The sequence below is a fragment of the Copidosoma floridanum genome, unplaced genomic scaffold (genome assembly GCF_036245765.1).
Source record: "Copidosoma floridanum isolate Cflo_tuat_1 unplaced genomic scaffold, Cflo_Japanese_pri ptg000018l, whole genome shotgun sequence".
In the NCBI taxonomy this organism is placed as follows: domain Eukaryota; kingdom Metazoa; phylum Arthropoda; class Insecta; order Hymenoptera; family Encyrtidae; genus Copidosoma; species Copidosoma floridanum.
Window position 1 is genome coordinate 845,757 of NW_028321895.1, and position 26,402 is coordinate 872,158.

The 26,402-nt window shown below is 32.0% G+C and overlaps 1 protein-coding gene across 3 annotated transcripts in view; it reads left to right on the forward strand.

Moving 5' to 3' along the window:
* PCB (Pyruvate carboxylase) overlaps positions 1 to 26,402 on the forward strand; it is a 953,241-nt gene that overhangs the window by 601,513 nt on the left and 325,326 nt on the right. The window contains exons 9-10 of one of the 3 annotated variants that reach the window (XM_089592494.1): positions 2,653 to 2,691; positions 19,083 to 19,089. The exons of the other annotated variants lie outside the window; for them this stretch is intronic. Coding sequence (XP_089448620.1) covers positions 2,653 to 2,691; positions 19,083 to 19,089 — 46 coding nt within the window. The remainder of the gene's footprint in view (positions 1 to 2,652; positions 2,692 to 19,082; positions 19,090 to 26,402) is intronic. 3 annotated transcript variants of the gene reach the window in all.

Here is a 26,402-nt window from a genome sequence, read left to right on the forward strand (position 1 = left end):
CTAATAAATGGCTTGTACACTCATTACCAGCATTTACCAGACCAAGAATTAACTTATTTACTATATAGATCTTAAAAATAGCTGATAAGCTACTTATCAGTTATAATTTACTTTCTGAGAAAAATACGAAACTGCTGGGCTAGTGATTACCAGCACTAGCTAACTATAAACTCTTCATTGATGATATAAAACGAACGAATAAGGTCGATGTCCCAGTACTCGGTCATCTGGCTGATTTTTTCACTATAAATTTTCAAAACATGTATAAATCGGGTAGCTATTCAGACACTAAGCAATTACTCTTTTAATACAAGTTAATGTATGAACCCAATTGAAAATATAACGAAGGCCCATGAAAGAAAAAAAGTGACTGACTATTGGGGCATTTCGTCTGCTTAAGTGAGCGAGTACTGGGACATCCATCTTAGCTGCCCTTTACCATCAACGCTTGCTTGCCTGAGAAATAACTTATTCAACATGTATAATAATAAATAGCTAAGCAACTAATTACTGGCACTTGTTTGCCCACGATCTATTTTATTTAATCTAAAGAACTGATTAATAGCTGTGCTACTTATTGCTAGCACTTTTTCACGAAAGAATAATTTATTTATTAGTGAAACATAATCTAGAGCTGCGCATCATTGGCTTTTGCTTGCAATGTACTAATTTATTATATTAAAAAATAAACAAATATCTGGGCTACACAACAACGGTGGTTGCTTGTCCCAAATATTATTGTGTAAAAAAAAAAAATTATGACTAGCTGAAAAACTTATTGCCAGCACTTGCTTGCCTAAGTACTTTTTTTTTCATTATAAGAAACAAATAATCAGCTAGGCCCCTAATGGCTTGTGCAAGATAACGCACAATCTTACTTGTTTCTTATAAAAAACTAACAAACATTTAGTAGGCTACTTATTTTTAAAGCTAGCCTGCCCAAAAACTAACTTACATATCATAAAAAACTTATGAACAGCTGTAATATTTATAGTCCCTATTTGCTTATTGAAAAAATCATTTTCTTATTGTAAGACAAATATGATAGCTCAACAACTCATTACTGATGCTTACTTCCATGAAAACTAATTTATTTACAAAAAATAACTAAAAAATTGCTTAGTTTCTCATTGACAGCACATGCTTACCAAAGAACTAGTTAATTTATTAAGCAAAACTTATAAATAGCAGACCTTCTGATCCGAGGCAGTTCTTGCCTACAAGCTAATGTGTTTATTACGAAAAACTAATAAATTGCTGAATTACTTATCACTTGTACTTTCTTGGCCAGAAACTCATTTTTTTATTATAAAAAACTCATTACTGACAGGTTTGATGATCCCTGGATCTTGCTTGCCCTAAAATTTATTTGCTAATGATACATAACTGATAAATAGCTAATGGACAGCTTATCCCCGACAATTTCTTGCCTATGAACTAATTTTATTATTGGAAAAACCAATAAATAGCTTGGATAATCATTACCAGTGTTTACTATTCTATAAAATTGCTTATCTATTATAAAAATGTAATAAATACCTGAGCAACTTGACGCTGATACTGGCTTGCCAAAAAACTGATTAATTAATCATAAGCAACTGATACTAAAAAATAAGCAATGTGTTACTAGCGATTGCTTGTAAAAAATGACTTATTTATTATAGAAAAATGTTTAGTTAAGTAACGTACTACTAGCGCTTGTTTGCCAAAAAACTTACGAATTTATCATGGAAAACTAACAAACTATAGTTTTTCTGATCTCTGGCACTTGATTGCCTAGAAACTATTGTATCTCTGATTTAATGGTAATAACCTGCTAGGCTACTAGTTCCTAACGATTGCTGACATAAAAGTAATTTCATGATAAAAAAATGATAAATAGCAGAGAATCTCATAACCAGCATTTAATTGCCCAAGAACTGATTAATTAAGAGTAACATCCCATGTCATATACCTAATATTTATCACTTCTAAACGCAGAGTTCAGTCCTAAAATTATAAAAACCGAATGCTCAGTGATCTGCAAACATCGGAATATATACTTGATTCTGCAATTGCGTAACGTTAAATTTACTTCTTTTGAAATAAGCTAACGCCACAAAACTTGAACTACGCGTGCAACATCCAAACAATCTCATAAAGCGCTTATCGTACATCAGTTCGCACTACCACACCCAAGAATAAAAACAATAAATAATTTGAACTATCCTTAATGCGTGTATCCACGAAAAATATAATACACAATTTCAACAGAAGCGCTGGGTTTAGATATGTTTGGTTATTCAAACCCCGAACCTGACGTGTCCTCCTTAAAAATAAGACTGCAAAACTCATAGCAGATACCAATAATCGCCTTTTCTCTTTTATCAAGTACTCTAAAGTAACTATAAGGGTTTGAATGTGAGTTCCGTTGCGTCTTTTAAGCGAATGTTAGACTTGATTCGGTGATTAAGCTGTGTAAGGAAAGCTCAAGCGAAGTAAGCCACTGTAGACTTCCCTAAAAAGAAAATTAAATAGGAACAAGAAAAAAGGGATCGTCAACTTGGGTTCAGACGTTAAAAGCAGCAGCCTAATTATTGCCATCGCCATCAGTATTTTCGTGTAGGATTAGAATCATCATTGTGGTCAACCTCGTTAGAACTTGTGACTGAGTGCAAGCAAGCAGCTGCTAATCAACAGTCACAGAAGGACGTTAAGTTGAGAAATGTATCAATTGTTGAAACATTGTAAATGCCACTCTAAGCCTTTCTAATTCGTATTGACATTAAAAGTTGATTATTTTCAGCTTCACCAAATTTATTAAAACATTACGTAAGACATAACTTATTTTTTAATTAAATTTATTCTCTTAGTTCCAATATTTTTAGATCCAAAATTCTAATTGATGGTACCGAAGTTTTTACTTTAATAAATAAATTAAATACCAAGGACAAATCAAATAGATGACGTATGACAATCACTTTGACATGGATGTGAGATAAGGAGACGAATAACATACTCTACTATTTCATTGCATACGATATACATGTAAACAGAAGGTTAATGTCAGCTTAGCGTACGGCACGCTCACACCACTTTATACATACCATTGGGTTGGACATAACACCACAACACCTCATCAATGATTTAAAAGTAAAGTATACTGTTAGCAAGAGCAAATGAGGCCTTTGGGCCGACAGATGGTTCCTTGCGAACAAAAACTAAATTTATTTGTTCGTAGAACAAATTTACGAGTCCTACTTTTTGTTTTAAAGTTTAGACGTAACATTAGTATGAAAAATAAATAGATTACTAAGCTACTTATCACTAGTACTTGATTCCATTAAAACTAATTTCATTAAAAAAAAATTAGGTATGTAGCCAAGCAACTAATGACGGACGTTTGCTTGCCTATGGAATAATTTATATATTACGGTAAACGTATAAATAGCTAAGTTACTTATTTCTGGCACTTGGTCAAACAGAATGCAATAATTTTACTATGCGGAAATTACTGATTTCATAAACAATCATCACCAACACCTGATAGCCCAATAACTCAGTTATCAATTACAAGAAACTTATAAACAGGTATGCAACCTACTGCATTAACTTCCTGACGTAAGAAATCATGTTTTTATTAGAAAATACATTATAATAGTAAAACACCTTTCACTGGTGCTAGCTTGCATGGTAACTTCTTATTTATTATAAAAAACGGTTAAATATCCTGAATAGCTATCACTGGCACTTGTTCACTCAAAAACTATTTTTTATACCATATAGAACGAATAAAAAGCTGATAGGCTACGTATGGCTTGCCCTTACTTTTCTAGGAACTAGTTTATTTGTTATCAAAACTAATAAACAGCTTGAATACTAGCTGCCAGCGCTGGCTTTCCTATAAATTGTTTGTCTAATATAGAAAGATATTAAATACCTGATCAACTTGTCACTGGCACTGGCTTGCCTTATGTAAACTTATGTATTTATTATAAGAAAGTAATGAATTCAGATAAGCTACTTGCAGCTAGCAATTACTTATCTTAAAAATGACATACTTATTGTTAGAAAATATCATATGGCTAAGCAATTATTTACTAGTCCTTTCTTGCCAAAAAACTATCAAATTTACTAAGAAAAACTTATGAATAGCTCTGCTTTATGACACAGTTACTCGCAAGCTCTGAGAAAAGTAATAAATAGCACAGAAAGACACCACTGACGCTTGCTTGACCAAAAACTTCTGATTTTTGAAGTAAAACTTATAATGTTGGGCCGTAAACAGCCATGTCAGGGGAAATGCGTAACGGAAAAACGTAGCCACCCATCCTGCGGCCTAAGCCGTCTCTTCAATATCATCTCTTATATACTTCCTCTCGCTCCATTTCTCTCTTTCGCAGACCGCGCCACTATCCTGTCTACTGCTCCGTATCACTTTCTCTTGCATGTACGCTGCTTGCTCCCTTCGTCTCACGCTAGTAGTATACCTATACTAAACCGATGTGCTTGCTCAAGCTGAGGTATAAATATGGAGAAAAAAGAAAAGAAGAACAACAGCTGTACTTATACTTCATACTAGAGGTAAAGTATACGTATGTATTTTGTAGAAATATACAAGTGATGCAAGTCCCAGTCATTACCTACATGTGAATACGTTTACATGTTTGTAAAAAACATGAAAAATGTAATAAATATATATAATACGACAGTTTTACATTTGAAAACGAGAAAATAGCTATATGTATATTGTTTTTTTTTAATTTTAATCAGATAGAGTGGATTATTTAACTTTTATAAGAATTTTAAAAAATTTTTCGGATACAATGATTTCAACCAGAATTAATTGTACTATCCATATGATATAATATTAAATGAACGAAAAAAAATTTTAAATGAAAGCAAATTTTGTCCCACGTACCTAGATAAAAGTACTTTTTTTCGGGGAACTATGGTGAACATTTTTTGTTTCGTTCTGAATCACATGACCAATATTCGTACATATATTAATACATATATCATAGCAAATATGGAAGTACTTAGAATTCGCAAATCATATGTAACATAAGTATATGTATTTTATGCCCGCACATGCTCGAATAAGTTATAATAATACAAATTTTCACTATTTTAATATCAGATTCTTGAAGACCTCTTAAAATTAGATGTAATCTAATTTTTTCAGTTTCTGTTATCTCAAGTTTATTAACATTTAAGTTGGAAGTTTTATTTCGGCCAGGGGTGCCGAGACCAACACCTGACTTTTTTTTCAAAACTCATAAATAGCTTGGATACTCGTACTCACACTTACTTGCTATAAAAATTATTTATTTACTTATTGTCAAACTTATTACCAGCACTTACTTGCCTTAAAAATAAATTTTTTATAAAAAAATAAGAAACAGCTGGGCAAATAATTGCTGGTGGCCACTTGCCTCAAAACTAATTTATTTATTACAAAAAATAAATACTTACTAGTAAAACTTGTCACTTTTACTTGCTCACCTAAAAAATAAAGTATTTCTTATAAAAAAGTTATGTACAGCCGTGCAATCTATTACAAGATTTGATTGTCCAAGAACTTATACATTTATCTAAAAAACCCAATTAAGAGCTTTAATACTAATCGCCTTAAAATTGTATTTCTTATAACCGGTAGTTGTTCACCTTAAATATGACTCATTCATCACGAAGAAGAATTTATAGTTAAGAAACTAATCACTATAATCAAATTTTTCGAAAACAACCTTATAAATTATGAAAAACTAATAAATAACTGTACTTCTTCTCGCTGAGGCTAACTCATTGAAAAAATAATTCATTCATTATAAGAAAAATAATGTATAGCTAAGAAACTCATTACCTATGCTTGCTTACAAAAATAATAATAGGTTTAGTTAAGAAGCTAATGAATAGCAAGTCATCTGAGTGCCTGTGCTTGCTTGCTTAATTTATAATTTTATTATAAAAAATTTATCAATATCGACGTAACTTATGACCAGCACCTGCTTGCTTAAGTTATTAATACTTTACTATAGAAAACAAATCATAACCTGGGCTACAACTGTTTGATGCTATCTCACTTAGAAACTAATTTGTTTATCACAAAGAACTAATAAATAGCTGCTAGGCTGCTAATATCTTGTGCTTACTTGCCCAAGGACTAGTGTATCTATAATTGAAAACTCATATATACTTGAGCTACTTATTGCTTGTGGTTGCTTGCCAAAAAATAATTTATTATCTTTAAGAAACTTTCAATAGATGAGTAACTTGTTACTGACGTTTGCTTACGTGAGAACCTATTTTTTATTTTAAACAGCTAGTAAATATCTCATTTACGTATTGCTGGCTGTTGCTTGCCACGAAAACAACTTACTTATTGTGAAAAACTGATTGACTGCCAGGCTTTTAATCGCCAGCACTTGCTTGCCTAAGGACTAATATATTTATTATAAAAACAAACGACTTGCTAGACTTTCCATCACCAAGGCTTGCTAGCATAAAAATTAGTATTAATATAAAAAATAACAAATGGCAGAGCAACTCATTAATAACACTTATTTTTCCAAGAAAATACTTTATTTATAACTTAAAAAATCATTAATAGCAGAGATACCCATTACTAATGCTTGATCGCCAAAAACAACTTTTTTATTATAAAACTAATACATGGCTAAAGTACTCGTCACTGGTGCTTGCTCGTTCATAAAATAATTTGATTACTAATAAAATATAATAAAGAGCTTTTTCACTTATCACTGGCGGTTGCTTACCTCAAATTCATTTGTTTATTAGGAAGAACTAATCAATAGCTCACTAGTATCGTATAACAGTCCCAACTCTTGTTCTTGCTCATTGATAAAATAATTTATTTCTTATAAAATTATAATAAATCACTAGGCAACTCATGACTGTCGTTTATTTGCTTGGTTATTTATTTGTTTATTAGAAAGGACTAATAATCGGCTAATGGGAAACTTATTGACATCGCTTACTCATCTAAAACTAAACTATTAATGGTAAAAAAACTTATTAATTTTTGGGCTAGTTATTGCTAGCGCTTGCTTGCCCAAGAACTTACTTATTAAGTATAATAAACTAATAAATCGCTGAGCCACTTATTACCATCACCACTATTTTACTTATTGCGTAGAACCTATAAATAGCTTATGGGCTTTTTATTATCATTATGTACTCACCTGAAAAATAATTTTTTCATCATGACAGAATACTAAACATCTCGGCTTCTTATTGCCAGTGATTGCTTGCCCAAAAACTGATTTATTTGCTATAAGAACCTAATAAACTGCTGTGGTTCGCATCCATGACAATAGCTTGCCTAAGAGTTAATTTTAATATTTAAAAATACTTAATAATCAAGCAAATTATTGCTAGTAATGACTTAGCCAAAAATTAATATATTTGTTTCATAAGACTTATTACAAGATGTGCTACGCATGGCTAATACTTGCTTGCAAGAAAAATTATTGCAACAAGAATTTTAAAAAGCTAATTAATAGCTTGTATACTTATCGCCAGCGCTTCCTTGCAAAAAAAAAAGATTTGCTTATCATAAAAAAAGTTAAATAGCTAAGCTTCTCATCACAAACACCTGCTTACTCAGAAACTAATTTTTTTTTATAAAAAACTTGTGTCTACCTGAGCAACCCATTATTGCCATTAGTTGCTTGCCTAATAAATAATTTATTTATAATAAGAAACTTATAAATTGCTGGGCTTGTCATTACCATCTCGTGTTTACCCAAAAAAAAATTTTTTATTGTAGAAAACAAGTAATTTCTAGACTACTTATCGCTGGCGCTTGCTCAACAAAAACTGATTTTTTTATTTTAAAAAATGATAAGAAGCTCAGCTATTTACCGAAGTCACTGGCTCACCCATGTAATAATTTATAGATGTAAGAAACTGATGAAAAAGCTAGGCTATTTGTTGCCATTGGCTGTTGACGCCAAAAACAGTTTACTTGTTATAACGAGATTAATAAACACCAAAGCAATTATTATTGATCCTAGTTCACCCATGATTTAATTTGTTAAGTATAAATAACTTATGAAAAATCAAAAAGCAACTCCTCACCATTGCTTGCTCAACCAACATAAAATTAATTTATCATGGAAAACTAAAAACATCTTAAAAGCTACTTATTATAAGTTCTGGCAAACCCGAAAAAATACCTTATATATGATGAAAAAGCCTGAAATAGCTGAGCGACCCTCTTTCGATACTTGCTTGTTCAAAAGCTGATTTATTTCTTATAAAAAGCAATTCCATATCAGGGCTGACAATCACCAGCTTCTGCTTGCCTGAAAAACAACTTATTTCGCTAAAACATAAAGAAAAGTTGCAAAAACCGTTGTAATCACTAACTATGAAAACTACTCAACCAATTTTGCTAAAACGTTGCATACTGATTCTTGACACTTCCTTGATGGTTTTAGTATAGTTTTAGTCTTGAAAAAATAAATAACAAAAGCAATAAATAAGCTCAAAAGTTTGCAAAAATATGCTAGCTTTTCACTTTAGTTTAATCAGATCCGTTAGGTGGTGAAAAAGTAAAATCCATGCTACCTGCAGTGGAAGTAAGTGGATCTTATTATTTATCATGCCCAAGAGTAAATATCTGTATACCACAGTCATTCATGGCAGTGGATCAAGAATTGAGTTGTAAGTAGTGCAGCTGGGTATGCGGCTACCCACAACACTCTTCTTCTTTTAACAAGCGACTTACATCAAATTCTATCCCGAACTACCGATATTAACAGGTACCACAAATAAAAAGCATTCTGAACACCAACATCTTTGGCGGTATACCAGGAGTAGTCCAGCCAAAGCACAGTCTGCTCTCATAATAATAGATTGAGTGGTTGTTCTTACGACCTACTGAATACTACCGCAGCAGATTTTGCTACAACAGCAAGCCAGGGAAAACAATCTTGAGGAGATCAGGCAGCCTTATCAACTGGAAATTTTATCAGCCTCTTCCTTAGTGGCTTATTGCAACGGCATTTCCACAGAGAAGATATTCTCCAGGCCCACTTACCAGACTAATGGTGAACAGTTAGTTATCTGGGGAGCGACTTAAATACGAGATATTTTTCGGCCAGTGGCTACTGGCATACCTCTCTCCAGCATATTCTCTGTAAGCAAAGACTTTGGGGGTAACAGTCTCTCTATTATCGAGAAAAATAGTAAGAAATAGCTAAAAATATCACCACTGGCCCTCTTCAGGACATCATAAGTATTTACGTTTCCAAATTAACCGTTAATAGCATTGGTTCTTTTTAGGAATATCTAAGACTAAACTACCTTGCCAACAAGTACATTTTTACATCGATCTTCGCTGGGTTAACCTAACAGTGGAGCTAAAAAAGAAAAATAAACTTGAGCCAATGGGTTAGTCTCCAACAGGCAAGCATCATAAACGAATCTCCCCATGGTAGATGACTAAAGCGATGGAGCTCTGCAACAAAAATGCTTCAGATATCAACGTCTCCAGCATAACCCCTAGAGACGTTAGTGAAGAGCTGTACAACTAGCTTTAACGCTTCAGTTGTTGTAGTTTTCCTCCCGATCAGTCTGGTGTTATAACAGTAAGCCAAGGAACGTAACCTTAAGGTATCCAGGCAGTCACGTTTGCTGGAAACTTCAGTCAAGAAATAGTGTAGTTCATTGGTAATTTTTAGGGCCATGGAGTGTCGAACTACGTTGCCAACAAGTATATTGCAACTTAATTAGATAAAAAAAAGCAGCCGTCAGGGCTCGCAAAAGTTGTAACAATGCTTATAGTTGCAAGATGACGAATTGGAAAAAAACTTTAAATGCTCTTAATGTACACAATTTAAGACGTCAAGAAATTGACGCAAAACATTTATCAAGATTGAAATGGCTGCGTCTAAGTCATTAAATAAAAAATCCACTACGTGAGAGATCTGCTTTACATTATAACCCTTACAGCAATCATTTAAATCTTTCAACTGTTTTAATGGTGAAATAATGTGTATTTGATCTCATTGTGATGATGAAAAATAGAGAGATTAAGCTCCAAAACCATGTTGCTCTAGTTACAAAACTATAAGATAAGATGAACGATTTCCTAATTAAACATTTTTCATAAGTCTTACATTCCTCATAATTTTAAGAAATAACCATTTCCATTTCTTATAACGCTAGAAAGTGCAAATAAATGGTTCTTTGAGGCCAACAATTATTTTATAGCATATTAAACGCGCGACACTTTTTAGCCTCATTATATTTTTTTTACTTTTTACAGCTTATTATTTGACCAGATAAATTGTGTGCATTACAGACAAAAATTTTTTTAATAAAAAGTTTTTTGTTCTTACAAAAGGCAAAAAAATATACAAAATTTTTAATTTGAAACAGTGTATATTCCAAGTCAAAACGCTACGGTGTTTTATTCAGAAAGTGTAAGGTAAAACCTTGATGAAAGGCTATTGGTTCATAATAAAAAAAAAAAAAAAGCTCAGCAACTTACTAACGGTGCTTGCTCGCTTAGAAACGTATTCTCTTATTACAAGGAACTAATAAATAGCTTATGAGCAACTCATTATCAGCGCTTGCTTGCCCAAGAAATAATTTTTTTACTATAAAAAATATTAATTAGCAGAATAACATATTCCCAACACTTTATTGTCTAAGAGCTAATTTATTTAAATAGATGATCAATAGCTGGGCAGCCCAGTGCTGGAACTTGCTCGCTTGGAAGATCATTCAATAATGATATAAATAGAATGAGTAGCTAAGCACTCGCTTACCACTGAAACTTGTTTGCCTAAAAACTAATTTACGTACTTTAAAAAACTAATAAATAGCTAGGCTACTTATAGATTGCAGTTGCTTATCTCGAAAATAATTTTATTGTAAGACAGTTATAGATACCATAATCAATCATTACCAGCGCTTTGTAGCCCAGTAATTAATTGGTTTATCGTGAAAAGCTTATAATTAATTTAAGCTGTTTAACCTACTTGTTACTATTTGTTAGGAATCAATGATTATTAGTGAAGCATCTTTCATTAGTACTTTCTTGCACAAGAACTAACTCATTTATCATAGAATACTCATTAATATTTGGCACAGTTACGCAAGCTTCATCAAATATCAAAAACAGCTGTTAGAAAAATTTAACTGCCACATACTGTAATATTAGTATTCTACTGTTTTTTGCACAACTCTGAAGAAGATTAGAATCATAAGGATTTGAGGCAACGGACAGTATTCCCTTTAATGATGAGGTTAGAAATTTTTAATCCCACACTACAATGATTGAAGTTTGATGTTTTTCTCAAACAAGACATAACTGTGTGGCTATATTACAGTGCCAATGCACTCATTTTAATCTGATCTACATTTAAATAATGATAAAAAATTAACAATGTTTTTAAACTTCTGATGATTATGTGTATAAAGATGATCTTACTCTCGAATTAGCATTGGTTAGTTTTACTATGGCTTTAATTTTTTTTATATTCCATATAACATAACGCGATAAAAATTTAAAAGCAAGAATGTGTTGCGCTGAGAGGAGAAAATGATTCACTGTAAATTATACAGGCCCACAAAAAAATATTTTTTTGTCCAGAAATAAAAACATTACATTCGCATGAATTTTTTCCTGCTGAACACGAATCCATTGTCCGTTTGACCGTAGTACGTTAGGATCGAGGTCATGATTAAAATTACTAAACATATTTAATCCTCTGTATTTTTTCCTCTGAATATGAATCCAAAGTTTATTTAATCGTAGCACGTCAGTGTCACGATTATTTCAAGGTCAAATCCCCGTAAAAACGGTAAAAAGAGGTAAACATATGTATTCTATTATTTTTGCAATCTCTGAACTGTAACCTTGTTAAAGTTTTACTATAACACGTTATCTTAAAGAGCATATTTAGGTCATATCACAAAAAAACTAATTTATGAATCAAAACATCGTATTTATGTATCTATGATTGTTAAATTAGTAATTTAAAAACTACGTTATAATATTATAAATCATCTTATTTTTATCACATACCTTAGGCTGTATCAAGAAAATGTTGCAAAATGTTTATTAAACGTATTGCTATTATTTCTAAAGGTAAAAGGTATCTAAATTTTCGTACTTACGTACGGCAGGTGAGATAATACCAGTACATGTAGCCATCTTACTGCATATCATCTAACTACATAGAAACTTTTTTCTGAAGAATCTAAGTGATAGATTAAATAAGGCTTCTAACTCTCCTTGATACAAAACATTACTTTATATTACTGTGTTTTTACATGCGTGTATACATAAGAGTGATTTCATGAACGTATTTGCGTACACACGCATGTTCATATACATTTGCATGAATGCGCAGGTACATTCATGTATAAGTGTATGTGTGCCTGCATATTAGTATGCATGCATATAGAATACCTGCAGCACTAGTAAATGCTGGAGATAGTGACCACTGACTTAGTTTAGAAAGTGTGAAATGGTCTATTTTCCGATTCTCTGGAGTTACGAAGCAAGTGAAGGCACGCTACCCTGCAGGGAAGCGATAGGGTGTGAAAATAATGCCATAGTGTGTTCAACGACGAGTTGACTTTGTCGTCGTCAAAGTTGAAAGGCTCTCATACTCAGACCTAGGAAGGTATTTATGTTATCACCCCTAGGACGGTGGACCCACCTGCGACCAGAACAGAATCTCTAATTTGCAGGTTTTTTAAATATATCCATGGCTCTTTTAAATCTTTCTCCTAAGCTCATTCTTCATTGAGTGGAATCATTCACTATTAACATATCTGTCATGACAAATAAAAATTTTTCTGCTATATTTGTGGAAAATGTAAACTATAAAAAAAAATCACTGAACATTTAATGATGATTTGAAAACAAGTATGAGGAGCGTTTTAAATACAAAGAGGTTGAGGATAAGCAGTATTGGCTACCACAATGTGGTTATTATTGATTGATGCTCATGCAATACATAAAAAAAACTCTATCGAAATTTGTAAAGCCCATGGTTTGGAATAAACCAGAAAGTAAAGCAAATTGTTATTTTTGTATGAAAAAACTCATGGTTTCAATTCGTCAAATTTTCACAAGATTCAGTACGTAAATGTTTTGAGTGTGAAAAAGTCGTTCATGGCTCCAACAAAAGAAAGTAATAATGATGAAGGCAGTCAAATTTCTTCTTTACTTAGTAAAATAGAAATTGATGAAAATTCTGAGGTTAAAAGTACAATGTCAGACATAAGCGATAATAAATATGTGCAAACAGGAAACCAGACAGAATTAAATGATCAAGTGAGAGATCTACGATTACCTAAAGAAGGAGTTGAGGTTCTTGCTGCAAAGTAAAAAGAAAAAAATTCATCGACATAAGAAACAAAAAGTTTATACTACTAAGACCTTTCAGAAAATGTTTCTCAAGAAGCGTGGATCTCGTGTATTATCACAATGTTAATGGACTGATGGACAAACTAAATGAGGGTACTTACAAAGATGATGAATGAAGACTATTCATAGATTTTCTTCAACGTAGCTAAAAGTCCGTATTACTACATAATACTAATAAATAAGTAGGTAAGCTGGGTGGGTTCTGGCTCAGCGAAGGGGGAGCTGTAGCGTGAGGGCATGGGGCTCCGGGGGCGGAGGGGTAGTGCCGCAAGAGTAGGTTAGCCAAGCTATATCGTGCGAGCTTATCTGCACTCCTCTTTCCAGTATCAGATTGTTCTCTAGACTCGATTTCAGATTGGACCATTTACCTACACGCATAAAAATGCACACTCGTGTATACGCATGTGTAAGTGCTGATGCTGGATAGTATTTGGTTAACTTCCGCTCTGAGGGAAGGGACGAATCCATGTGTTGTACTTGTGAAAAGGCCCCCGCTCTGATAACTCACCTATACGCGCATGCATGAAAATGCACATATGCGTACGTGCATGTGTAAGTGAGCGCTTGCCTACTTGCATGATAGAGTTACGCTAGAGAAAACATGTATACTATATCATTACTGAAATCGTATCCCAAAACGTTGGCTTACTCATTGTAGATACAGTACCTTGTCAATAAATAGAGCAAGTTAATAAGTCTAAGGTTCGAGATTGTTAGGATAATATGTAAATGGATTTTTATAATGACGAAAATTTTAATTTAATACATATATTTGTAGTAACTTTAATAAGTACAAAAAAAGATTTTCACAGTTCTAGCTAGGACCGATTATTGATTTTTTCTTAATATATCATATACACCTTTCCAAGAAAGGACGATTCCATGTGTTGCACTAGCGAGGAGGCCCCCGTTTTGACCACTCACCTGTGCGTGCATGCATGAAAATGCACATACGCGTACGTGCATGTGTAAGTGGGCGCACCCGTGCTCATATTTTTCAAGTGATCATACCTATATTCTCCCAATGGCTCAGCACTTGCCCAATTCCAAGCGATTTTTTTTCTTGAGAGCTGGTACATAGAGTTATGGTCTATCAAATAAATACAAAAAATATTTTTTTTAATGTATATATCATATAAAACAGATATCTTAAAAGTAAGCTTACATATGAGCGTGCAAACAAAACTTGATACGTATATTTTTAAGAATCCACACTTTTTTGAACACTCTTTTATACATTATTAATTCACCATCCAAGGTAAAAAATCCCCACACCAGGTGACACAACTCCTTACACTCATCTTTGTCACAATCTATCTCTTTCATCACCCTGTTCTGAAGATAATAGGGGCGACCGATAAATTCCAATTTACGCTCTCACTTTTTATGTCCTTTGTCGTTTAAATTATACATAAATAAATAGTCTCCGCATCAGTAATTCTAAGAACGACACAAGACCTTCATGAGCCCGTGTAGAACTTTCTGTTGCTTTCGCTGTACCCCTTCAGGTGGTAAGCAACACATAACGACTTTTTCATAGTCTCGTGTTTACTACACAATGATGTCTGGTGATACCTTAAGTTCTTGCACTGCCTACCTGGATAAGGAGATATCACACAAACCTCACACAAATATAATTTCTTGAACTTGAGATTTTTTGCGATGTATCTATTCCAACGCTTTTTTTTCTTTCTTGAGGTGACATATGCTTACGTAAATCGTAGATTGTAACATCGTCATACATTAAATATTTATCTTAAATCGTGTTGCAATATTGTGTGACGTTTATCAGAAATAAATAAAAATAATGACGTAGAGAACAAATTTTCTGAGATTGCTGCTGATACCACTGCTGAAAAAAAAAAATTTTTAAATGAAGAAATGACATTTATTTTTAAAAAGTAAGTAAGAGTAAACAACTTACCTTTTCAGAAAATAAGTCTTCTTCTGTCTTTCACGCTATATTTTGAAAGTTGACAGCAGCATAAAACAGTGCAAATGTCTTTTTTAAAGTATAAAATCATGAGTAACGGATTTGCGTTACTTTTAGCTTTAAAATACACGTTATGAGGTCTCCATACGCTCCTGTCAGTTATAAGTTCTGGTAATAGATGATTCAAGTATTCGACTGAAATGACCCAAAATTGAAAAAATCCATAATGATTTTTCCACAATGAAATTTCTACGACCACGTTTTCTCTAACACACTTAAAAGGAAATCGTTTGCGACGTCTCGACCTTAACAATAGATCAAATCCTGGATTTACTATCAGTAAAGTCGCACTCTTGATTAAAGGTGTAGGAGTATCGTTGGGAACAAATGCTTCCTCACTTAGAAGCATCTTATTAACTGAAACCTTTTCCAGCAGATCTTTTTGTTATAAAAAATTTGAAGCTAGTGGAAAGTTGTATGTTCTAACTGTAAATATAAACAAATACGTGCATGTATATTTTTAAACCCTTGTCTATAGTTGACTTGCTTATTAAATTACAATAAAGGGTGATATCTAATATGCCTCAATAATAAGAGAGCAAAAGCATTGTGCAAAATTCATTGTTAAAGATGCCTATGCTGAAATAAAAAGTGGGTACGTGTTTTGATACGTAAAAATTTTTTACTTATTAGTGCATATATGAGATGTTTATCTCGTATTATTCGCTTGCCTATTTAGAGAGATGAGTCTCTCTTTGGGTCAGATGAGATGGGACAGACGAAAGGATAAGAGGTGAGTCAATGTGTTGTATGAATAAAAGTGACCTGTTACAGTGCCCTAATTGCCAAGGTGTGAGTATGAATAAAGTGTATCCGTCTGCGAAAGAGTAAGTGATAGATCTTCTTAAACGAGGACAGCTCTGCCGAAGTACATTAGCTTACATAGGCACACATATTGATGTGTGATATTTCAATTATACTCTCGTACTAAAATTATTAGCATCTTACCTGAAGTAGATGAGCAAAATGGCTTAAGAGGATAGGGATCAAAAAATTAACACTTATAAATAATTTTTTGTGATCATTTTATTGATGCACATAAAATAATGTCACTTCTCTTAGGTAGTGGTGAGCAAAATTGGTTGACTATATTTTAAATTTCTATAAATTAACTTCATATTAAGAATAGCTTATCTGTTCAAACTTGTTCTTTTTAATATACTTGTTTTTATAGCTGAGGCATTCTTCACAGTACAGTAGGTTGATTTAAATGTATGGTTTGTACGTGTCACATGAATCATATTAAATTGTTTCAGTGACAATTATTCTTCAAAGTTGTGAATGAACCTAAGAGGGAGAAAATAGTTCTTTAGTTTTTATTCGTGATCTTTTTATTTATTATAAATTTTTACATTGGATTGTATGAATCATATACCTATTTAGAAACACTTGACAAAGCTATCTCATTTTTTCAAGTCTTTTAACATAAATAACGTCATCTTCTTTAATAATGGACTGAAAAGTGATTATTGAATCTTCATTGGCCACTTCTCCAGAGTTCCAAAGAAGACCATGGTAATAACGTTCTAACCATAGATTTTCAGGTTTATTTTCAGGCCTTAGGTGGCTTAAGGGATGGTAGGGGGCTTAAAAAGGAGCACTGTTGGTGTATAATCTTCTTCCTCTTAAGGTAGAATTGCTACCTCTTTAAAAAGAATTCGTTAAATATAGTCTTAAAGCCTTGCATATCAATCACGTATTGAACCATCTTTAAGCAAGTACAACTAACAATCAACTAATATTTATACTTACTTAAAATCACTTTTTATACACTGTACGTATACTATATTCTTTTGTTGCCCCACTAAGACGAAGCGCTTTTATCCATGTAACCAGAGAGCTTAAAACATACATCAAAGCCCCGTTGGAATCATTTGAGGACGATAGCAATCGGTGTCGATATCACGGAGCGACTTTTTAATAATTCTGCTCATACTGACTGTATAGAAAATTTTGTGATTTTTTGTGAAATAACGCGAGTAGAACATCAACGACTGTTGAGTAGTGAAAATACAACAAAAATTTAAGATACACTTTATAATAGTATTATAGTGCTTGAAAGCATTAAAAACTATTAGCAATCTGTAAAATTGTCATCGCATGTTAAGAAAAAATTATTAAATATTCAGTGTCTCATAACAACTTTTTTAGAATCATTTCTTTAAAAATTAGAAATTTAGGGACATGCTCTTGGTACTACATCAAACCATAATGATAATGATGATGATGCTACTGCTGTGGTCTGGAAAGAACTTGATAGTGCATTTCAGAATCGTATAAGAACTGTTATCATTGTTAATAGCAAGCACTTGGATGTGATAAAATGTTTGAACTCTGCAGAAAAAGAGTTTGTTGTGAAAGTGCCAAAAATTCTAAATCAGCAGCATGTTTTAAAAATTAATGCAGTTTTAGCAGCAGAATTTGTCTTATTAAAAAATGATACGGAGATGATTGAAGTTAAGTACCTTAAAACTAAATTTAAATGTATTTTTCATACGACTAATTTGCATGAATGGTTTGAAAATAATATTCAAAAACCCATTGCTACCAACATGGATGAACTTCAAGAACGAAATTCCGGGTGGACTCAGCGCTATATTTTAAATTTAGTAGTAAATATGAATAAATATAAGGCTATAAATGGTAATTCTTACATAGAACAACCCAGTTCTATTATTAAAAAAAGCCTGCGTAAATTTTGAGATTTTAGATCACCAATACTTTAAATCAGCCATTTTATTGGCACTACATTATGCAAGTAAAAATGCGAATTGAGACTCGAATTATAAAAAAAAAAAAAATCCTAACGATTTCACTGGGATATTATTTCCAATGCAACCTACGCAAGTATCGAAGTTTGAAAAACATAATGGTATTTCGGTTAATGCATACTTTTTAGAAAATATAGAGAATACTTTTAAAACTTTTGCCTTTTATTTATCAGCTGAAAAAAAGCCTATACATATAAATTTGTTACTTATAGAAAGTCAGTACATAGAAATGGATGATAAGGAACAAAAAAAAAATAAAAATAAAAATTTAACAACGAAGATGATTTCAATTATTTTGAAATGATAAGAGAAGTAGAAGAAAAAAAAGATGATGCAGAAAACTATGATGTAGAAGAGAGTGAGGAGACAAATCATCTTCACCGTGCTGATAATGTTATTATAGAAGAGGTATACGAAGAAAAAGATAATGCATATGAAGAAGGGAAGGTATACGAAGAAGATGCTGATTCAGAAGAAAGCTTAGAGAGCAGGGTTTATCATACAAATAATAATGAATACCATTGTTAGTATTTGTGGGTAAAAGATTTGTCTCCACTTGTAAGAAGCTCTCTTATTTAATGTAAACGTAAAATACACATTTGGGATCGTTGTCTGTATTTCTTCAAAACTAATGAAAAACTTATAATACACACAGTGAAGTGCGTTAAAGTCAATAAATGTAAAGTAAGCTTATTAAAATGTGGTAATAATATTTTGAAATTGAAAAATTGTAAAAACAAAAATTAAGTGCTCTTTAAAGTACATGCAGGCTTTGAGTGTTTACTAAAACCTGTACAGAGTAGCGATCCAGCAATACAACGCCATGAAGCATTAAGTGTTGGATACTATGTTAAGTGCAGTTTTGACGATACTAAATTACAATACGTTTCTTATAGAAAAAAAACTGAATACTGTGAAAATCCAGATACCTAGTTTGTTAAAGACATGGGAGATCTCACCATAAATTTTGCAAAGTATGTATTATAATCCAGTGCCATTGAGATCATTAACTGAAGAAGAGAATTCTAACTTTTTTAACTCTGACAAATGTCATACATGTGAGAAATATGTTAAAAATGACGATAAAACTCACGATCATTGCTATTTTACTGGAAAGTAAATGTTTTTTATGAGACTTTTTTAATGAATATTTTTTTTTTTTTAAACTTATTTATAAATTTAGTTTTTTATTACAGATATTAAAGCCCTGCACATAACGAATGAAATCTTAAGTACCAAGACTCATGAACAATACCCATAGTTTTTCACAACCTAACTAACTATAATGCGCATTTATTCATACAAAAACTTGTTACTTGTTTTTCTGGAAGGATAGCCGTAATACCTTAGACGAAAGAAGAATATATTTCTTTTATATACATTAAGGAAACGAAAATCAACTGACGTTTTATTGACTTTTATTTATTTTTACCTTCATCACTGGATAAGTTGGCATACTATTTGTTCATTCATGTGGTTGGGCTATGACTCAACGACTTCCTTATGGTGGATTCAAGTGGGTCAAAAACGTTGACAAACAATCTCACGTTTATTATAAAATTAGCAATGAATGTGATTACGGACAAATTTGAGAAGTAGATTTAGGAAAGAGGTGCTTCATGATTCTGATAAAGACTTACAGTTCAGCTCGAAACAAATTTTAGCTCCAAATTCAAAAAAAAAAAAATAATGATTACGTTACATAATAAGCATAACTGTGTAATTCATTATTAAGCTCTCAAGCAAGCTAAAAATCATAGATCAAGAGTAACAAGAACTCATTGGGCTTTAAGATTTCAGCAAAGTTAATGGCTCAAGGAGGATATAGACCTGAATAGTGATAAAAGAAAAAAGCTAAAAATGAGTTTAAAAAAACGGTTTTTTAACATTTAAATAATGCCATTTTTGAAAAGACAATGGAGAATGAAAGAAAGCGAGTAAATTCTAAGCTTTTACACAACTGGGATAAGCGTTACGGTGAAGGCGCATGTATTGCTTGGACTAATTTTCATAGCAGTGATAATTCTGATGAAAATTTCTTAGCGATCCAATTACAACAAATGGAAGTAATGATAAAAAAGCCCACATATATTGGGCTTACTGTAATGGACTTGTCTAAAGCGCTTGTATACCGCTTTCATTATGATTATATGATTTCTAAATCAGAAAAATGATTGTCAGCTGTTGTGTACTGATACAGACAGTTTAATATATGAAATTAAAAACGATGAAATTTATGAAATTATGAAAACAGACATTCAGAAATTCGATACATCTTACTACCCCAAAAATAATAAGTATACAATACCACTTAAAAATTAAAAAATCATGGACTCATGGAGGATAAGTGTAATGGCAATATTATAACGAAGTTCATTGGTCTTAGAAGTAAAATGTACAGCATTCTCATTTAAAATCAAGACATAATAAAAAAAGCAAAGGGTATTAAGACCAATATTGTTAAAGCCACCATTGATTTAAATGATTACATCGATGACCTAAGCAATAAAAAGATAAACATAAATCGAGAGGAAATTAATATAAGATCTGTTCTGCACAAGATTTATACTGATAAAAAACAACAAAAAAATTGCTCTTAGCTCACGTGATGATAAGCGATGCATTTTTCCTAACATCGCTGACGCGTTACTCGGAGGGCATTATAAAGTAAATCACAAACGGCAAGATGGAGTGGTAGAGGAAGAGAAAGCTAAGAAGGATAGAGAAAATGTAACAAATCTAGGAAATAAGAGTCATGCTGATACATCACCAAGGAATAATAAAGTAATAAATAGAAAAGCAAAATTCACATTACATGAAGACTGAAAAAAAAAAATAATAACAACGAGGACAGACGGAAAACAACTTGTACAGGAGAGAGGTTTCGAGAAGGGATCAACTTGGTGACATTACGGAAAGAAATAGAGGAACCTTCACATCCGGAGCCACTACAAAATATGCGTACACATGATGAAATGCAAAACAATAAGCGAAATACGATAACTTCTAGTTTTTATGATAGTGAGAAATGTAATTTTATGTCTATGACTGACTCATCGTCTAGCAAGATTGATAAAACAAATAAAGAACGTAACAAATAAAAACAAAAGGGTGACGACAACGGGCAAGAAGTAACTTATAAAAAAAAGTGAGAGGGGGAAGATTACTGTAGTAGAGCTACCTTATGTGGTAGTAGAAACCTCATAAAAGAAATCGCAATAACATGTGCAGGCCATTTTGATCAGAGCTTCCAGACAGCAACATCAAGTCAACAACTGATTAGTGTTGAAAGCAAGGGGCATCGACCAAAAACCACCGTACAAGAGAACAAGTTTGGATACGGACAATTTTGAAGAACTCTTATTTAGAAAAAAGGCAATTCATATGTGAATATAAATTTGTTTACTTCGTACCTGCATTTTTCAACCTATTTTTTTTTTTTTTTTTTTCATGAATATTAAAACTAATTAAAAACTTTGGATTTCTTTGTTACAGATGTCTGAACTGGTAGCTTTAAATAAAGTCACTTCTGTAGGCTTCCAATTATGCAAGAAAATCACCAAAATGGCAGTAAACCCCAGCTATATGGTTACCAAATTAAAGAAATTTAACACGAAATACAGAATAAAGGCAGTTGTGAAACTCAATAGCGAGTTTCAAATATTTTTACTTAGTGCAGTGTCAAAAAATTTTGTTGATAATGAAGTGCTCTATAGTATTTTATTAGATTCCATACACAACATAGAGCTTTTTATAACTTATTATGGTTGTCATATTCAGTTTTCAAGTGTATAGGTAAAATCGTTTTTGAAAAAATAACAAAAATAGAGCCATGTATTTTTTTTTTATAAAAAATTTCTTTATGAAATTAACTCTATCACAACAACAAATATTATCATTTACTTCATTTATTTTTATGCATTTTCCATATATTTTCCATACATAATTTTTTTTTGTTTTTTTTTATTTTTATTTTTTTGTTAAAATTAATTTTTTGTCAAACTATTGTGGGTATTATCAAAACCCAACCATTTAACGAAAACCTAATTTTTTTGTTGGCGTGGAATTTTGTCAACAAGATAACTATTAGAATACTTAGTTTTCTGCAGTTCTTGCTCGTAAAAGCCACCAGAGATGGGCTGCTGCTAACAATCCTACAAATGGTAAGTAAATGGCTTTGTTGGTGCCACTCGGGTTATAGTAAAAATTTCTATCGACCAGTTAGGCGTATATTTTTTTTCAAAGACTTGTTTAGTATTACTCAAACGTACTTTATCAATATCTTTCAATTTTTGTATTGTTCTTCTTTTCGAATATATTTATTTTCGTAATATATTTTTTTATTAACTTCTGAAATATTTTTTGGCTTCACTCCAATCGTTCGATATTTTTGATTATTGTAAGAAGTTATCTACTGTTGTAAAATATTGAGCCACTTGTAATTACCTCTTACACTAAACTTTTTCTCATAGTATGCTTTAGGATACGATTAAATTGTTAACATATAGACGCCTCAAGATACCTGTACGTAGAGTACAAGTTAATTTTATAATTTTGCATGAGAGCTTGAAAATTTGCGTTGTAAAACTATTCACCACGATCGGTTTGCAAATTTGTTATAACTCTTCCTTCCATTATAATAGTTTTCATAGCTGCCATGTTTTATCCAAGCCCCGAACATTTGGGCAGAGGTTGTTTTGTCTCCCAGGTTTATGAAGCTGTTACACTACTGCTTCCATGCTTCCTAACTGTCTTCTGGAGTAAGATTAGATATCTGGATGAAAATCTCCTTAAGTGTATTCATTTCACCCTGCAAATTCAGAAATATTTTTGAGAATACGTCTCTCAAATTCCTCACTAGTAAATTTATTTTTTCTTGTTCACCCCAAATAAAATTCTTTTTTTTCTGTAAAACAGTAAGATTTATACAGCATTATTAGATTTAACAGCTGATGTAACATTGCACAATCTTTTATTTTCAAAATCAAATTGACCATCTTAGGTGAGCTAATATCTGATTAAAGGAAGACCTTGGCTACCACCTTCAGACTTAGCTGATCCACGTCTGAATACATCAATGCTCATTTTAGTACTGACATTAAATTGAATAATCAAGCTTGATGTATAATATTAGATTTACGAAGCTTCTCAATGATTAAATTTATTTAATTAGTATGACTAGAATTACCTGCTGATTTCTCTGTCACTAGTAATCTTAGTCGATAAACTAGTTTGTTAGGGTTGTCCCAGTAATTATAGTCCATTTGCGTGTTTAATTGAGCAATTTTAAATGTAGGTATGGATCAACCTTTTTTCTTTACATGTCTAAGATACATACGAAATTATTTTGTAATGATAAACATGCAAAAAAATTTTTGTCGTAAAGTAGATAACTGCACAAATATTATTCAATCGCGTATCAGTACGAAACAAAAGTTTGAATTATTTTATCAATAATAATACAGACAGGTATGTGATTCTCTCTCAAAAAATTAAATTTTACAGCAAAAAGCGACTTGCTTTCAATTGTATTTTTATTACTAAATATGGCAAATTCACACAAGAAACAATTTATTGAATTCAAAAAAATCTTAATTTTTCGATAAATGCAATAAAAATTAATTTTAATTGTTTTTTCTTTTTTAAATTTTCATGCCAGTATTTGGTACAATTTTTGTTGCTACTGTCGAATTACTGGCAGTGATTCGGTGAGGTATAGCTATCTAACCTAACAAAGTCATCAACCACTAAAGCCTCTTGCTCAGTATTTGTCTTGGCCTTCTGAAAATATTTTTCAATCAGTAAACAAAAAGAAGAGTAGATCTAAAACTCCATCAGTTGTATTAGGTCCTCTGTGGTAAAAAATCAATGAAGAAAAAAAAAGATAGAATTGTTAAATTGGAAACAGCAGCAGAAAAAAAACGAGATCAGAGAAAGGAGAAATGTTACAAATTAAAAAAAGAAAACGACAAATTAATAAAGCAAGAAAAAAATTGTATAAAACAACAAACTAGAATTGAAAAAGAAAAGGACAAACTTGTTGCACACCAAAAAAAATTGATAAAGTTGAACAATAAAATAAATTCCAAGAAGAAATTTTCGTGAGGATTAAATTAGAAAAAGATTTGACAAACCAAATAAGCAAATTGCAAACAAAATTAAAACACATTGATAGCTGAATCTAATTTCTTTTTTTTTTTTAATTATCATCGATTTTATTAGATTAGGTAAATTATATTGTGAGTTCACGCGATAAGGGTAAAAAAATTGTATTTGCCAGTATTACACGGCCAGTAATTCAAATTTAGACAGTGTTGGAGGGCCAGTGATGCGTACATGGTGTCAGTAATAGAAGCATGTTGACTATTTGCAAAAAAAATTTATTATTAATAATATGATTTTCTTTATGTCCATTTAAAAAATCATTTGTTGTTTTTTATCAAACAAAGTTAATAATAAAAAAATAATGTATTAGATTGATACATTTTTCTTTTTCGTACAATAAATTAAAGTAGGCTAAGTCAAAAGAGTGCCAGTAATACCCACAAGTACCCTAGTAAGCTATTCGTTTTTCCATAGTTTGATGGACCGCAAAAAAACAGATGTTATAGTATCGGGTAGCAAATCACCGTGGAATTTTATTTTTTTATCTTGTTCAACGATACATTTAAAATTCACTAATTTTTATAAGCTCAGTTAACGTTTTACACTTGAGAAGTGATGATTATTCATCGACGACAAGGTCGTGGTGTCATAAGTACAGCCATAAACAAACTGCCAGTAGAACTGCTCGTACCAGGACATAAGTAGTGCGGACCGGGCACTAAACTAGCTAAGAGATTAGCCCGTGGAGATCTGGGCATCGACCTATTGGATGAATCTCGTTAACAACACGATACAGCTTTTTCTCAAGACCCTGACGACACTACGGCTAGAAACAAAGCAAATAAAATTCTTTTGGAAAAGGCTTGACGACGCTTTAAAGCTAAAGATTCAAGTGTTGGTAAAAAGGCCACCGCTTTTGCTGTGAGCAGCGCAATGAAAGTTAAATGAAAATTAGGAATGGGCTTATCAAAGAATAAAAAAACAAAAAAAGTAAGAAAAAAGAAAGTTCTAAAGATAGTGACTTAAAAAAAATCAATTCAAAGTACTAAAAAGTCCATGGTTATAAGTAAATGTGCTCGCAAAGTTGTAAGTTCTGCTTTAAAGGGAGCTCAAACATCCATGAAAAATGCTGAAGGTAAGAAAAATATTACCACACCACGCATATTATACATATTTTAAAAGATTGGAGGTTTTCAACCATACATCGTACCCGCATTTGCAGCTCTAAGCGCTGTAGGGGCTATTGCTAATGGTGCGAGTGGTATAAATAAAGCAATAAATCAAGCAAACGAAACAAGAAACAGCTTGAAGAAAGTGCGAGACACAATAAAAAAATGTAAGCTATGTTACTTGGTGAAGGCCTCTTCCTAAAACCGCATAAAAAAGGTTAAGGTCTATACTTAAAACCAGAAAAGGGATTAAAAGAAAAAAAAAATCAAAGTAAAAATGCCTAATCGAGATCTAACACATAATATTATGAAATATGCAAAAATGTTAAAGATACCACATTTTCAAGGAGTATTCATGAGAAACGAGATGCCATTTAGTGGCCCACATCCGAATGAATCAGCTATTGTTAATCTAGATGATAAAGAAGATCCTCGTACTCATTGGGTTGCATACAAAAAACAAGGTGATGACGTAACATATTTCAATAGTTTTGGTGATCTACAACCACCGCTAGATTGGATGTTATACCTTGGTATTGGTATTGTTAAGTATAATTACAAAAGATATCAAGAATTTAATACTTATTACTGTGATCATCTCTGTCTAAGATTTTCAAGTAATAATCTTAACCGTAAGCCTTCATAAGCAAGTAATGGAAAAAAATTTATCATTTATTGACGAACTGTCACGGGAGACGCATTCTTTTGAAGTTTATCTAACACATCATCCGTTCTCGAAGCACAATATTATCCTCTGATTGAGCTCTCACCGCAAAAAAATACGTTCTGGGTTTGGTGGTATTACTCACACTTAATTCTATACCTAATATTGACGAGAGTAATAATAAATTTTACGTAGGTGAAGAGGTGGTAACTTTACTAACGGGCAGCTATGAAATTCAAGATAAAGAAAATTTTCTCATCGACATATTAACACCCGAAGATATTTCGATAAGTGTAAAGCCAAACAA